Genomic DNA, 16,120 nt, shown 5'->3' on the forward strand with positions numbered 1-16,120 from the left:
CTTCAATTTGTATAAGTCAATAGAAAGTGCTTATCAAATTGAACAACTTTTGCTAAAACGTCATACCTGTATATGGTACAGAGAAGCTGGCTGGGCTCTTGGGGTTCCACATCAGGTGTTCCAGATCTTCAAATTTATTATCTCAGCTGAAAATGCTCATCATATGAAACAATTTTTGCCATGGCACCATTTTTGTATCTCTTATAGTTTTATTGGTCTGTTGGTGTTCTGCATCAGGTCCTCAAGTTTCGAAGATAAATTATAGCCTATATGTTGACCAGGCTTAATACTGATACAACAAAGAAAAAATCATTGAAATCCGTTCAGTAGTTCCGAAGATTAGCGTGTACAAACAAACATACAGACAGAATTTTTTTTTTGGATTTGTGCTCCATTACTGTTTCTAAACCCCACCCAATTATTATTTTTTAAATATATTCAATGTACAGACACAGTTTTTTTTACAGATTTATTATATGTATAGATATAAAAGGTAAGTGCTTTATGAAAATCGAAGCTGTCGAAAATCGAACTGAAATGAATCAAATCGTGGCAAGGAATATCTGGTTAGTCATGACGTAAATTGGATGCATTTATGGAAATATTAAAGGATGTTGTTTCTTAGGCTAGGCTGAATTAGTCAATCCCTTCAATCATTTTCACCTCATGTCCAATTACGATAAGACTCTGTTCAAGTTTTCAATGAAAAGCTTAGTACTTTCTGAAGATATGATTATCTTTTTATGACCATGTTTTGTAATATTTCCAAGATAATCTAGCTTACAGTATAATTACACAGCAAAACAGATTGTACTGCTATAAAAAATAAAGGTACTTTGATTTGAAAAAAACTAGTTGCAAAGTGCATTTTAGCTTATCATTGCTGGTAGATTCAAGATAATATAAGTAAGAAAACGACGAAAATGTCTGTCAGGAACATATATTTATAATAAGCTTCTTCTTTTGTTTTGGAAGGGTATAAAAGACTTAGAAAAAAGTTAGTTTAGTTATTACATGCTTGGAAAGCATAGGTCTGTATTTCTGAGGTTGTCCTCTGTCCAGCTTTCCGCTTGCTACGTCATCTCGTCGTCGAAGTAGTTACGCCAACCTCTTGCCTTAACTTGCTTATAAGGAAGTATACAAGGAGGAACATATTGCTTAGGGTTTAGTACATAAGGTAAATCACAATTCCTCATAGATTTTATTAAAACAATAACTATAGTTATAGTTGCGGGAAGCGCAGGTCAGTATCACGCAGATTCTGTTCCATCCATCTCTCAGCTTGTTGTGTCATCTCTTCGTCGAAGTGATCGCGCCAACCTCCTGCTTTGCCTGAACAAACAAAAGTACATAATTCGATAAATAGGATATAATGTATCAAGGAAATATGTACCATTAAGATTAAATTGGTTGTTATGACAAACTATCCATAGAAGTTCCATTGAAACTTTCGCTTTTTTAAGATAAGCCAGTATTGTGTATTTTTGATCGGTATACTTTAGCAAATTGACTTTACCTTTCCTCATAAAGGTTTCATCAGAAGCTAAAAGTCCCACATCTCTCCTGTCCTCATAGTTTACAGACTTATTATTTTTGAAGTTCTTAAAGTTCAAGTGTTCACAAAGGTGGGAGATTTGTTCCTCATTTATCTGCTTGCCTAAAAAATCTGCAACACGGCGAATGACTGATGGCAAGTCCTGAAAAAAAAACATATCACTGTTAAATTCACTGTTAAAGAAAAGTAATTTTGGTTTGTTTTTGTAAAAATAACGAAATGACCAGTTTCGTTATAGCTGTATAGAAATAAATTAAAACCCATGTCGTTTCGTGCAATCAGCAGCAAGCCGCTTGAGTTAAAGCAAATTTTTGGTCTAGAGCCGGGACAATTCTTTGAGCGTAAAAATTATCATTGTAATACATACTGACCTGTGATAGTTCTTCATAGAATAAAAATAGCATGTTCGGATTATGTCGCTTCTGCCATGCTTCTTTAACGTGTTCGAAAAATGGAGTCAATGTGTCTGAAATTATATGTAAAATCATTATTTGTAGTTATCTATCAATCAATGCAATTACTGTTGCAATGATGTCGAAGAGTAAAAAATAAATATGAATTTATATTGCTCCACTGTTCACTTACATAAGTCCTTAAGGAATATATTCCAGAAGTCTTTGAAAGATACCAGACTGCCTAATATCCTGAACAGTCTAGAGTGGTGATAGCAGGAGACGGCCACGTCTCTGGGGTCCCGAGCTACGTACACCACCTTCGCCGTGTCCAGGATGCTGGGAGGCAGCAGTGACATCGGCAGGTGTGTCTTGATGAAGCGAGTCTCTGTCAGGGGAACTGCGGCTAGCTGCGGAGTTACTGGCGTTTTCAACACATCAAACAGCTGCGAAAACTTCTCTTTGTCAAAATTTGGCTCTGTGGCTTCTACATTTTTAAAATATTTTTCATTTTCATCTTGTACATAGAACATGAAGAGACTGCAATAAATGTTAATTACTTAGTAACTTTGCAAGCTTCCAGTAAAACATGCGGGTTCTGAATAGGACTCACTCTAAAAATGGGTATCGTTGAGGTAATGGTATTTCCGCAGCTTTTTCGTAATTTAAATCATTGGCTATAAGCCATACTAGTTCCTGGGTCCATGTGGTTCCTGAAAACAGTACAGGTACTTATTTATATATGTATTAATTTGTTATCTATAAATATCTATATAGAACTTTCTCTTATCCCACGCACGTCTCGTGGCATATGTAACCATGTCATTATATTTCACAATTCTGATGAAGGAAAAAATGCAGGTCGGACTCACGTACAATGTGTCCCCAGACTAATATTTCTAATAATCCAATTAATCTCTTGTGATAATTTACGACATATTGCTATATATTATCCCGGTAAGGGCAGTGTTTCCCGCTGCTGAAACTGCGGAAGCTGCTGAAACTGTTGGAAAGCGACTCGTCTATCATGTCTGCAGATGTCCACCTATTGATTGAATTACCCGATCGTTGATAAGTAGCCACGAAGACATCAGTAGGTCTAAGAGGCATGTTATAGATGTTTGCTGCTTCGTTGATATAAGGTTTAGTCAAGATGTAGCCTTTGGGACCCACTCGCACGTATGAGGATGGCAAATCTGAGGAGCAATAGCCGAAATATTAATTACCGAAATGATTTTGTAGGTACAATGAGGTGTAGTCGTGGTGGCTTGGTGTTTAAATGACCTTCCTCTCAAATACGAGTGCACGGTTTTCGATTCCAGTCTTATAGCAAATTGACTGATTGAAGGTGAAGGTGAACTTTAAGGTAGGTATTGCACTTTTGAAATACGTTTATAATACATGGAAAAATAATCAAAATGTTATTGGAGTCTTTTGTGACATCTCCAAAGCTTTTGATTGCATCCATCATGATTCACTTTTATACAAATTGCGCTGTTACGGAGTTCAAAATAGAGCTCTAAACATAACAGACTCGTATTTGCAGCACAGATTATAAATGTGTAAATGTAAATGGTGCTTAATCATTTTGCCTTTCAGTTTAGCCAGGCGTGCCACAGGGCTCTATACTAGGTCCATTCACATTCTTAGTATTAATGGTTTACCTTACCACTTCAAATATATCTGTTATGTTGTATTTTTATTTATTTATTTAAGTCAGGCGTCTAAGGCCCATCCAGAATATCATATTATTTGCAGATGATACGTCACTAATGTTTAAAGTTAACAGAAACAGAGAGTAGGTAATATAAAGATGTAAACAGTGCACTCTCAAAACTAAAAAGAACGTTGTCCTAAACAACAAGGTTCTTCAAACCGTTGAATCTACCATGATTCTGGTATAACAGTGGATGCCAAACTTCAATGGGGTTCACATATGGGGTTCTTACCTCGCGGGGAGGATTAGTTCTTCAACCTACGAAGGTAAAAACAGTCGACACTGCTCGATTAGTCTTTTTAGCTATTATATCTGCCAATGAATATATAGAAAACCTCGTTGAAAGGTTTTTTTAACCCATAGACAGACATATGTTGCTGGTGAGTATGTTGCGCCCCTTCTTTTTCTGAGCAAAAAAATAGAAGTGGGTATGCCTGTTGGTGGTTGAATGATTTGAGGAATAAGTAAACAACAAATCTTTTTAGTCAGTGACTTACACGGAAAATTCTTTTCTACCAGCTCTTGTTCTTCAGGATCAAGTTCTTTAAACTCGTAAGGGAAAGGCAAAACATTGTTTTCCGCCATCGTAATTAAACACAACTATCAATTATCAAATAAAAGTAAAGACTGCGGTAGGTCAAAGTAGATATATTATATTTTTATTAACTTATCTATAACTTATCTATAAATCTACCTGTATCTATCGGATAATACTAAGGCTATGTTCAGATGACAAGCGCACAACGCGCGTTTACAACTTACATTTTATTCAGGCTGTACACATGCTAACGCGTTTAAGGCGTTACAAAATGTATGTAGTTGTAAACGCGCGTTATCAAAACGCGTGTCATCTGAACGTAGCCTAAAGCCGGCCGAAACTAAGCGTCTCGGCCACGCTCAGTGTAGGGTTCCGCAGTTTCCAGATTATAGCTAATAAATAACTATCCCGACCCCAGCTATTCAGAATAAATCTAAACAGCCTAAATTAGCCAAAAGTACAGGTTATAAATAATGCTTTCTCCTCCGGATTAAATTAAATAAATTCATAAGGAAACCTAGACGAAAAACTTTTTCTCCGTCCATTTTCATACACTAGTATTGTTTATAGGGTCTTTGATTAAACGCAGACCGTTTGTTGATCACTTGTTTTAAATAATTCATTTTAACTCTATTTTTAATCGACTATTAGATACTGTTAGAAACTAAGTCATTGAATTATTGATAAGACTTGATAAGTGATATTTGTTTTGGGCTAGTAACAATAGAAATAGGTAACATTTGCCTATCCGTGTTTATGAAGTATTATAAAACAATAATCAATATGTATATTTGTTTAATGCGCAATAATGGATACTGTAAATGCATACAATAGGTGGAAAGATATCGGAGAAACTGCTGACACGTTGTGCATAATATGCTGCGATGTTCTCTTAAATTAAGCGAACATCCGATGTATTAAGCGGCTTAATATACGAAGATATTTATATTTGTACCTACGCATCCTTTATCATCATACATCATCAGCCTATCGCAGTCCACTGCTGGACATAGGCCTCTCCAAGTGCACGCCACTGAGATCGATTTTCGGCTTCTCGCATCCAGCTCCTGCCAGCCGCCTTGCGCAAGTCATCACTCCACCGTGCCTGAGGACGTCCTACACTACGTTTGCCGAGGCGTGGTCTCCACTCCAGAACTCGTTTACCCCAACGGTTATCGGTTCTTCGGCTAATATGGCCAGCCCACTGCCACTTCAGCTTGCTGATTCGGTGGGCTATGTCGATGACCTTGGTTCTCTGACGGATTACCTCATTTCTGATGCGATCCCTCAGAGAAATGCCGAGCATAGCCCTTTCCATAGCCCGCTGAGCGACTTTAAACTTGTGAACCAGCCGCACCGACAGTGTCCACGTTTCGGCTCCGTAAGTCATGACAGGTAGGACGCACTGATTGAAGACTTTTGTCTTTAGGCACTGTGGGATCGACGATGTTAGGACTCGACGTAGCTTCCCAAATGCAGCCCAACCCAACTGAATTCTCCTATTCACCTCGTCCTCAAAGTTGTTTCTACCTAACTGCAATGTCTGCCCGAGGTAAACATATTTCCGAACAACTTCGAGAACGGCGCCGTGTATCGCTATCGGTTCCGGTAGAACATGTTCATTGAACATGACCTTGGTTTTGTCCAAGTTCATCCGTAGGCCGATGCGTAGAGAAGATTCAGCCAGGTCGTTCAGCATCTGTTGTAGGTCCTGCAGCGTTTCATCATAGGGGAAAAAATAATCTTGCACACCTTTAATATGGTGAAATGGAAATGAGTGTGACTTTATAAGAAAGAGGAACCATTTCTTTTGAATACAGAATAAGTACTTAGGTACAGTGTTTTAGGTACATGATTGTGTCATTATCATGTTAATTAAACTTAAATAACAGCTATTATTCGCGGGTCGCTCTGGGTCAGACAAGGACTTCTGATAATAACACTCGATACCCGATGCACTTATGCACGACCCGGTTGTTTTGGAACTTTTTCAATTGCGAACATTTATCTATCTACACTAGTAAAATAAAGAGGACTTTTTTGTCTTTGTTCATACCCTAAAGCAGTGGTTCTTAACCTTTTTGACATGAGGGACCACTTTAACAAAGTTTGTCTTGCCGGGGACCACCTCATCAGTTTACCTAAATTAGCACTCATTTTTTTATTATTTATCCAAAAAAAAAACTGAATTTTTGGTTCAGTTCTACTGAAAGCTAAACGCATGTCGGCAGTTATGTAGGTAAGCAAATGCTAATAAAGAAAAACTTGCCTATGTATGTTGTTTCAAAATGCGCGAGCGAAGCGAGCGCGAAATTTTTATCGGACTTAAAACAAAAATTACGTAAAATTTTGCCCAAACGTACTTAACGTTTTGTTTGTTGACAAATGCCAATACAAGAAAATATAGTTTCTGAATACGCGAGCGAAGCGAGCGCGAAATTTTTATCGGACTTCAACCAAATATTACGTAAAATGTAGCCCAAACGTACTTAACTTTTTGTTTGTTGACAAATGCCAAAACAAGGAAATATAGTTTCTGAATACGCGAGCGAAGCGAGCGCGAAATTTTTATCGGACTTCAACCAAATATTACGTGAAATGTAGCCCAAACATACATTTTCATGAATGGGGTAACTAGGTACGACACACCCGATATACCATGTGAAAACCCCCGCTCGCAATTATAAGTCGATAAAAAATATAAGTTAGATAAGGTATAGCAACGTCGCGAAGCTAAGCTTCGCGGACCACTTGGAGTACCTCCAGGGACCACCGGTGGTCCGCGGACCACCGGTTAAGAACCACTGCCCTAAAGGCTTCGAAACAACTGAAGTGATTTGAATTATTTTTCACTATTGGAAAACTACCGACTCTTTCCAAGTAACATACTATATTTTATTCCGGTACGGGCAGTAGGTAGAGGAAACTGCGGGAAAATGACGGGTTACTTATAACAATTGATCATTTTACATGTTAAAAGCTGGCTGGAAATTCCTGGTTTCAACGATTTTCATTAAATAAAGAACATTTCCTATGTTTCAAAGGCAATCATAGTGTATGTATTTCCTAACTTCATTCAGAGTATGAAGATCGATTGTTACACATAGACATAAAAGGCCCCTTTATTTCTCCTTTGTTCCCCTACAGAATGAGCCCTTTATTTACATCTGTTATATTACAGGTAAATATTATTATTTCATAAACTCGGGAAGCGTAGGTCTGTATCCCTGAGGTTGTGCTGGATCCACTTCTCAGCTTGTTGCGTCATCTGGTCGTCGAAGTAGTCACGCCAACCGTTGCTTTTTCCTGCATCAATCAAACACTTTGGATATAGGTACTCTAAGGACGGTACTCTAAGATTACTTTAGAATGTAAGGTTGTCTGGACAAAAAAAAAGTGCTCTTTAAGTATTAAAAGACAGCCTAGTTTAGAAAATGTACTATAAGTGAATTTATTATCTGTAAATTACCTTTTCTTATGAAGGTTTCATTAGGCGAAAACATATCAAACTCCCGAAGGTGCTCATAGTTGACAGCCTTGTTCTTCTTGCAGTTGTCGAAGCTGAGATGTTCGCACAGCATGGTCATCTGCTTATCCGTCACTTGTTTGTTTAGAAAGGCCGCTACACGCCGTATGACTGCCGGCAAGTCCTGAAATCATCATCATATTCATACAATTGCCATCCACTGCTGAACCCTGTCGTGGTCCTGTAATACAGAACACAAATATATTATACCTTCAAATCAAAATGAATCGACCCTGGCACGTACTTATGTTATGCGAGCCCTACCTTCTTCATTTCTTCATAAAACAAGAACAGCATGTTCGGATGATGTCTCATATTCCATGCTTCCTTCACGTGCTCGAAATACGGTGTCAATACATCTAAAATAATAAATCATACTCTGCGTATTACCAAATGATGACCTATAGCGAAAAATGCATTTGTCAAAATTAATTAGACTTACAGCGATCAGTTACGAATAAATTCCAGAAATCTCTAAATTCACCAGCAAAGTCTAACACTTTGAAGAGTCTAGCATGGTGATACGAGGAGACAGCGATATCCCTGGGGTCTCTAGCTATGTATATCATCTTGGCCGTGTCTACTATAGTGGGGGGGAGGAAGCTCATCGGCAGATGCGTCTTGATGAAGCGAGGGGACGGCATGGCCGCCAGCTTCTCTGTTACCGGCTGAGTCATCACTTCCATCACCTTTACAAGTTTCTCCTTCTTTTCTATTCTTTCCACATTTTTGGCATTCTTCAAGGTATATTTACTCCACTCCGTGTAGTACATGTAAATTCTGTAAATTATTATGTACGTAATAAGTCGTAGCCAAAGTTAGCCCTTTGGTTGAACCATTTAGTCACACGTCTAGATATTTTATTGAATAATTGTGACACAATAAGATAAAATGGGAGACAATTACAAGTCGCCGATTGGTAAAAAGCTAGGTGTTGACGTGATAGGTTATTGTTGTAAACATGGAATTAGCAATAATGTTTGACAGTCATTCGTCCTCAGCTAGTCATGGGCCTCATATTAGTCATAGATATTTTAAGCTGCCCCAATTGCCTATCTTAACTGCCCGTGGTGCACCCTGCAAAAAAAACGGACAAGGCTCTGGCAACTAGTGGTAAAATCTGCACGCAGCTTTAAGTGGGGTATTGTACTGTTTTGATACAAATGCCTGAATGGATTAGCTAGCCATGCTACTTATTGCGAAATTAGATAATCTTATCGCATTTGATAATAAGATTAGCAATTAAATAATTGAAAACAGTTATGAAGTTTTTGTAAAAGTCATCGTCATTGTGTTATGCAATTTGATGTAAACAAAACTTACTCGAGAAAAGGATATCTGTGCGTGATTGGCACAGACAGCGCTGTGGTAAAATCAAAATCATTTGCCAACAGCCACACGAGTTCCTGAGTCCATGTTGTACCTGTTGAACATAATGATTCCGTAAGAGTTAGACCACATCTGGCAGCACGGAATCGCATTTGTTCCGCCTGTAGGTACTACCACATGCTGCAGTATGCTGGCAGTTCTAAGCGATGGAAAGAGAAAGGGCGACGGAAAAAGGCGATTCCGTGCTGCCAGATGTGGTCCAACCATGCCACTGGTGACACCATCGTCATTTGTGTCATTTTATATAGGTACAGTAGGTCAAATGCCCTTGAATTAGGACAATCCGGTAAGTCCTTTTGGTCTCATTTTAACACGTTTTTTTTTTTCGAGGGGAAATCCTCATGGGGGAGGCGTGACGAACTCGCACCGGTTAAAACCCAACGGTGGCTCTCCTTCCACATGCACGCGTTTCCAAATTCTTCCGAAGCCCATAAGTATAACAATAATATGACTCAACGAAATATTATCATCGTCGTATCATTAAATGCATTGACATTACTTGAATAAATAGTCGTAAGAGATAAGTGTGTAACGAAGATCAATGTCAAATTATATTGTAGGTACGTAATGATGATACAATTGATTTATAAATATACGGGACTTAAACACGATACTGACATGTAAAGGTACGATAACTTTTTCAATATGCCCAACGTTTCGGACTAATAGGACCGAAACCATTAAATTGTGGATACGAAATGATTATAAAACTTCCCAACAATACCTTTACAAAAATCCTCCCGCTGTGAATGCAGTGGGAGGACTTGTTAGGTTATGTCAGTTGTACTGTATAAAATCCACCTTTGTTCTTTCTGAAGCCCTTTGTGTACCGGGACAACTCATACAGGTAGCTCATGCACGAGGGAACCTCTGACTCAATTGACTTTGTTTGAGGCTCTAGGTATGTAGTTTTGCGCTTTTTGCTACATTCCCATTAACATTTTTCTTTATCGAATTGATTCATAGGGATCTGTCTCTGAACATCAGTGTGCGAAGAGTAGGGGTGAAATCACGACAATCAGTCAGTCATGCAAAACAAAGAGTAGATAGGTACCTGATCTCTGATAGCTGGCCACGAAGACATCCGAGGGTCTTATGGGCAAGTTATAGATGTTCTCAGCATGTTCCACGTAAGGCCTCGGCAAAACGTAACCTTTCGGACCCACCCGGATAAAATCGACGTTCGGGTCTAAAATGGAAGATCGAAATGTTGTAAAATTTAAGACATAAGTACATACATATTTTGTAGTAAAGAATGGTATGACGCTTTATTTTGCTTCGTTTTTTTTATTCGAAACTAGCTGTTGCCCGCGACTTCGTCTGCGTGGGCAATATAGAATTTTCCAACTTCGTTTATTTAATCGTTCATTGCCCAACCCCCGTAAGTGATAGCGTGATAATATATAGCCTATGTGTTGAACCGGCTCCCAGGTAATAGTCATGCAAAATTGTGTTTAAATCCAACCAGTACTTTTGGAGTTTATCCGGGACAAACATACAGACAAACAGATAAACAGACATACAGACAAAAATTCTAAAAACTACATATTTGGGTTCAGAATCGATTATGGATCACCCCCCAAGTATTCTTTTACAAAAATATTCAATGTACAGTTTTGACTTTCCTATCATTTTATTATATGTATAGATTAACGCTTCACATTTTTCCTAACATTTTATATTAGGTATTAATGAAATTGTAAGTTTTCAGTGGGTTTCTCAATTATTTTTAAAAAAACTTGGACATATTTTCTGAATATAAAGTTTATACCTGCAATTAAAAAAGTAATGGGCCATAAATCTTTAAAACCATTAAATAGTTATTGTATTAGGTACTTACAGTTGAACAACCTCTTATTATCTGCTTTCTCCTCAGCTTCAATCTCTTTGAAATCGTACGGGAAAGGCAGTCTCTGGTCAGCCATGATTATCTTTATTCTGAACAACTGTGACAACTGAGGAATCTCGGATGACTGTAGTTATCCCAGCTCTCAAGTATTATATATTACCTGCTTATCTGTAGCTGCATAGGTACTGCGTCTCTGTTTTTATTTATATTACTCTATGTAAATGTAAATTATTCTCACACTACGTTGGTTCCATTTTTTTACCGTACCTACATTTCCATGAAGAGAACGTTCAGAGATCGCACAATAGGTAACTTTGATTTTATTAATGTGTATTAGTCACGTTATTTTGTACAATGGGCCTTGTCATTAATGAAATATTATGAGCTAATATTTATGATAAAATCTTCAGGATGATCTTTTCTTGTAAAAAAATGGGAAATTGAAATCGAAAAACACCCAAAAATCGTAATCCTTTTATTGAATTTTTGCGTACATTAAACTTATAAGTAAACAATGTAAGATTTAATATTTCATGCTTGGAAAGCGTAGGTCTGTGTCCCTGAGGTTGTCCTCTATCCACTTCTCCGCTTGCTGCGTCATCTCGTCGTCGAAGTAGTCACGCCAGCCCCCTGCCTTGCCTGCTCATGGAAAACATAAGCACATGAAATATGTAAACAAATAGTTTAAATATTAAACCTTGTAAGAAAATCAGATCAACCAGACCACGGAACAATCAAAATTTTCGCAAATAAGTATATTTTTCCGCTGTATGACAACTCGTGCCATGAGAATTTTATGCAGAGTTTCAGAAACCTAACATGTTCTGTAATGAACCAATATTTGGACCATATCTATGACTTCGTTTATAAGATATACCTTTCCTAATATAGGGTTGTTCCCCCGGGTTCAGCAAGCCGAGTTCGTCCATGACATCATAGTTGACGGCCTTGTTGCCTCTAAAGCTGTCGATGCTCAGGTGCTGACTGAGGCGTGTCACCAGCTCCTCCGAGCATGGCTTCTTGAGGAATGAAGCCACGTGACGGATGACTGAAGGTAAGTCCTGGAATCAATTGTTGATATGTAAAACATAGCTGATTTTGTAAGAGTATCCTATGCACCGGGACGTAATTTAACCGGGGTATAGTATCTTATTTATAGAATACTGCCACATCACAAACATACAGCATTTAAAATAACTTAAAACGACTTAAAGAATGGTCTTACGCATCTAATAAATCTATAAATAAATAATAATTAAAAAAAATACAAGTAATAAAAGAAAAGTCACACTGTCAGATAAAACATAAATTTACACAAACCGACACTGGTTATTAATTGATATTAATTATTAGTAAACTATTTGATACTAGATTGTATGATTTATTGAGTGGATTGCTTCTAGCTTTATCGTATTACCTAGGTAAACGTTCACGTTTTCAGAAGATATAACGGTACCCACCTTAGACATATCTTCGTAGAAAAGAAATAGCATGTTCGAATTATGCCTTGCTGCCCAGGCTTCCTTAACATTATCGAAGTACGGCGTCCAATAAACTGAAATACATATTTTATTTCACTTATAACACCTAACAATTTATTGCGATTTCGTCGATCTGCGTGATTGCTATAAGAGTTATCTACATGTTTTAAGCGCTTTTATAGTGAACTAGCTTCTGCCAGCGGTTTCACCCGCATCCCGTGGGAACTACTTCCCGTACCGGTATAAAAAGTAGCCTATAGCTTTCCTCGATAAATGGGCTATCTAACACTGAAAGAAATTTTCAAATCGGACCAGTAGTTCCTGAGATTAGCGCGTTCAAACAAATAAACAAACTCTTCAGCTTTATAATATTAGTATAGATGTAACTTACTAGAGTTGCTGATGAAGAGGTTCCAGAAAGTTTTGAAGTCTCCATGGTAACCAAGCAACCTGTGGAGTCTGTTCATGTGATAGAATGACACGGCTACATCCCTGGGATCCCGTGCCACATACACCACTTTAGCATCGTCGAGCAATGATGGTGGAAGCAGCGACAGTGGAAGATGAGTGTATATGAACCGTGGTGACTCTGCGTTAGCTAGTCTGACAGTCCCCGGTAAGGTAATAGTTTCTAGAAGTTTCTTCTTCGCAGTTTCGTCTGTATCGTTTAAGATTTTGTCTCGCAGCGAAGGATGAACAAGCGTGGGAAACCTTGAAAAGTAAAACAATTGTGCAGGTTGAATAATGGCTGTTAATTCAGAAATAATTCATTAAATGATGTTTTTTTTATATTTATTATAGCGATTTCAAAGAACGTGTGTAAAGGGTACATAAAATAATGGTTGAATTTCTCAGAAAGTGCATAAAATATTTCAAGTCTTTTGTTATTTTTTATACAACTTTTACTCCTTATTTAAGCACAGACTACAAAATTAATGTATTTGGTAGACAATTAGCATTAAAAATTATCATTTAGGTAGCTATGCCAAGACAACCGTTTCACTTTTGTAGGTCACTGCTTTAGTTGTTTTGGCATGAAAGAAAACGAAAGCGCCAGCCAATACAAATATGTACTTGTACTGTATACAAATATGTGCTCACTCCAGAAACATGAACCTTCCGACCAGGGGGACCGTCTCCGACTTGGCGAAGTTCCAGTCATTGGCCACGATCCAAACGAGCTCTCGAGTCCACGTCGAACCTACACAGATGTAATAGGTAACAAACAAATGAATGGAGCTTTTAAATCTTTATTACAAACAACTCTGAAGTTTTAGTACAGAATTATGTTTAGTCGGAGCTTAAAGATCATTGTTCATAATTTTTAAAGCTTGTTCCTTTTGATGTAATGATGTCCTTTAAATAAAATGTTAAGACCTCTCGGACCATGCTAGGTAAGAATCGTAACATGGTTATCTGTTAAAGTTCTTCGGTTCCAACGGTTTATTTTAACTTAAATTTACTAAAAACAGTTTATGCTAATGCCTCTAGGCAGGTAAATCGAGGTCGTATCAAAACGGTATTACATTGTAGAAAACCTAAGCCTTTTTACCATGGTTAAACTTCCAACAAAGCGAATGCAAATGTGAAAATTCTGGACAAGATAGTGCATCGAACCGCCATCTTTTTGTTACGATATCTGTTTGTGCTGCTGTAACAATAGCTAATTACAGTTTCTTATTAATAAGCAGCACGTTTAGAAGTTCTCATCACAGTTTTATAACAGTGTTAACGTGAATGGCGTACAGATTAATTTATTTACGCTCCGTTGAATAGGTTTTGGTAAAATGCTTTGTTTTAAATTCCAATTTACCTACTTACTTTTTAAAAAGGTGTTTTCAAAATCTGCTCATTAATATCTGATCGACCGGTTAATAAGCTTCCAAAATGCTATCTTAGGTTGCAAATCTGAAGTTTTTTATGAGATTTATCTATATTCTATACGGTACGGTATTTGTCAATAGATCACGCCTTGGATCAAGCTTTGATATATTTTACACGATAATAATCTGGATCTAACAGTTCCAACTTTGATAAATAATCTAACCTGATCTAGGGTAGCTGGCGACGAAGACGTCACTGGTTCTTATCGGCATGTTGTATATGTTCGCAGCCTCAGCGATGTAGGTTTTAGGGAAAAAGTAGCCTTTGGGTCCCACCCGGACATAATTTGAGTGTTCGTCTGTGTGGAGTGAAATAGAAAGGGAAATTACTAAATATTCAATGAGTCAAGGAGGCAAACTTGACTTTAATTTTTCACATATGGATTAGTTCTGCGAAAGTATTTTGGTAACTTTATCATAAATCACATAAATAACATAAACTGTTCAGGGTTTCTTTTGCCATAAATTCATGGTTAGTTTATATGGTGGGGTTAGTCCAAGATTAACATAGTAAACATTGGAATTTGCAATGAAATAGCAATTTATTTAAATGGCCGGATATAAGCAAGCACTACTAATAAGATTAACGATGTCCGGTTTTCTCATAAACCTCTCGTTTTGAACGGAAATTTACCTACTACTGGATCAAATCGAGGTTATATTAACCGATGACATGAATTTGGAATGAAAACATACAAATTCGTGATTTTAGCACCACGGGGTTGCGAAGGTGCTGCTCAGTGCTATTTTCAGAACACCGCAAATAAAAAAAAGTGGTTTGATCGTTCGTTCACCTGCGAATGTAAACTTATTCTTACATATTTTTACTTATTTTGGTTGATACTTAAAGAAAGTACCTAATCAAATTCAGTATTAGTGCCAACATAAGCAGAAGTGCCAACATAAGCTTTTTCAATATTGGTTAGTAAGTAAACGGTTGTTAGGTCTCTATTAATTATTTATCATTTAATTACTTGCGTATTATTTTATGAAATTAAAATGATATGATTCGTTATAAACCTCAAAAAGTTTTGATTTTTTTTGCAGAAACTTGCAACTAATTTGAAGAGTCATTTGATTTGGTGTCAATGTCACTCAGCCAGCCACATATGGTCATGTAGAGTGTGCCGTCGATGCAGTCTGCCCATCTATCTTTGTCTATGTTAATAAACTCATTAGCGTAATGATGTACAGCTACTTACCTACATGTTTCTAATTTTGTAAAAGTGATTTACCTACCAGATGCTGTCAGAGATGGCAACTAAATAGATCATTAGGATTAAAGTACTATCCCAAAATAAAGAGAAATTTGCCTTTCTTTTAAAAGTAAAAATTTCGATCAATCCCTTATAGCCCTGACTAATTTTAATTATTGAACACCTAGAAAATAAATAAAATAATATAGTACCTACTTACTTTTAAAGTATTTTCCGAGTACATCAGCCAACTTTGGCTCCACATCTCGTATTTCCCAAGGAAAATCCTTTGTTACATCCATTGTAACCAGTCGTCCTAAGTGCAAGACGGTTGTGACATAATAAATGTTTAGTTTAATTGATCAGACACTCGCTATTTAGACTTATGAAGACTCCCTACGATAACTTTGTTATCATTCATAGAAGATAGATAAATGTAACTACAAACTAGTTGTTCAGTCAATCTGTATGTTGACTGACTATTATAAAACTAATGCTTTCCATTGTCAGAAAGAAATCGATACTAAAATTCATATACAGCAAGCTAAAATAAAGAGAAAAAGTCGACGACAATAGTAAGTGAAGATTCCCTTA

The 16,120-nt window shown here is 37.2% G+C and overlaps 3 protein-coding genes across 3 annotated transcripts; all 3 read right to left on the reverse strand.

Annotated features, from left to right (window-relative positions):
- Window positions 1-1,182: 1,182 nt before the first annotated feature.
- Window positions 1,183-4,929, reverse strand: LOC110372608 (luciferin sulfotransferase). The gene is made up of 7 exons (XM_064036256.1): window positions 4,162-4,929; window positions 3,009-3,143; window positions 2,561-2,660; window positions 2,141-2,487; window positions 1,927-2,021; window positions 1,517-1,697; window positions 1,183-1,332 (listed from the first exon to the last, which is right to left on the reverse strand). The coding sequence occupies exons 1-7, from the start codon at window positions 4,247-4,249 to the stop codon at window positions 1,223-1,225; spliced, it is 1,056 nt and encodes a 351-aa protein (XP_063892326.1). The 5' UTR covers window positions 4,250-4,929; the 3' UTR covers window positions 1,183-1,222.
- A 2,367-nt stretch (window positions 4,930-7,296) lies between these two features.
- LOC135117280 (sulfotransferase 1C4-like) lies at window positions 7,297-11,113 on the reverse strand. Its single transcript, XM_064036104.1, has 7 exons — window positions 10,958-11,113; window positions 10,172-10,306; window positions 9,052-9,151; window positions 8,171-8,508; window positions 7,993-8,087; window positions 7,672-7,852; window positions 7,297-7,508 (listed from the first exon to the last, which is right to left on the reverse strand). Exons 1-7 carry the CDS (start codon window positions 11,040-11,042, stop codon window positions 7,399-7,401), a joined length of 1,044 nt encoding a protein of 347 aa, XP_063892174.1. The 5' UTR covers window positions 11,043-11,113; the 3' UTR covers window positions 7,297-7,398.
- Window positions 11,114-11,422: 309 nt separating this feature from the next.
- LOC110372547 (sulfotransferase 1C4) lies at window positions 11,423-15,911 on the reverse strand. The gene is made up of 7 exons (XM_064036257.1): window positions 15,747-15,911; window positions 14,495-14,629; window positions 13,549-13,648; window positions 12,839-13,158; window positions 12,427-12,521; window positions 11,844-12,027; window positions 11,423-11,605 (listed from the first exon to the last, which is right to left on the reverse strand). The coding sequence occupies exons 1-7, from the start codon at window positions 15,826-15,828 to the stop codon at window positions 11,490-11,492; spliced, it is 1,032 nt and encodes a 343-aa protein (XP_063892327.1). The 5' UTR covers window positions 15,829-15,911; the 3' UTR covers window positions 11,423-11,489.
- Between the last annotated feature and the right edge of the window lie 209 nt (window positions 15,912-16,120).

Source organism: Helicoverpa armigera, chromosome 9 (assembly GCF_030705265.1).
Source record: "Helicoverpa armigera isolate CAAS_96S chromosome 9, ASM3070526v1, whole genome shotgun sequence".
In the NCBI taxonomy this organism is placed as follows: Eukaryota; Metazoa; Arthropoda; class Insecta; order Lepidoptera; family Noctuidae; genus Helicoverpa; species Helicoverpa armigera.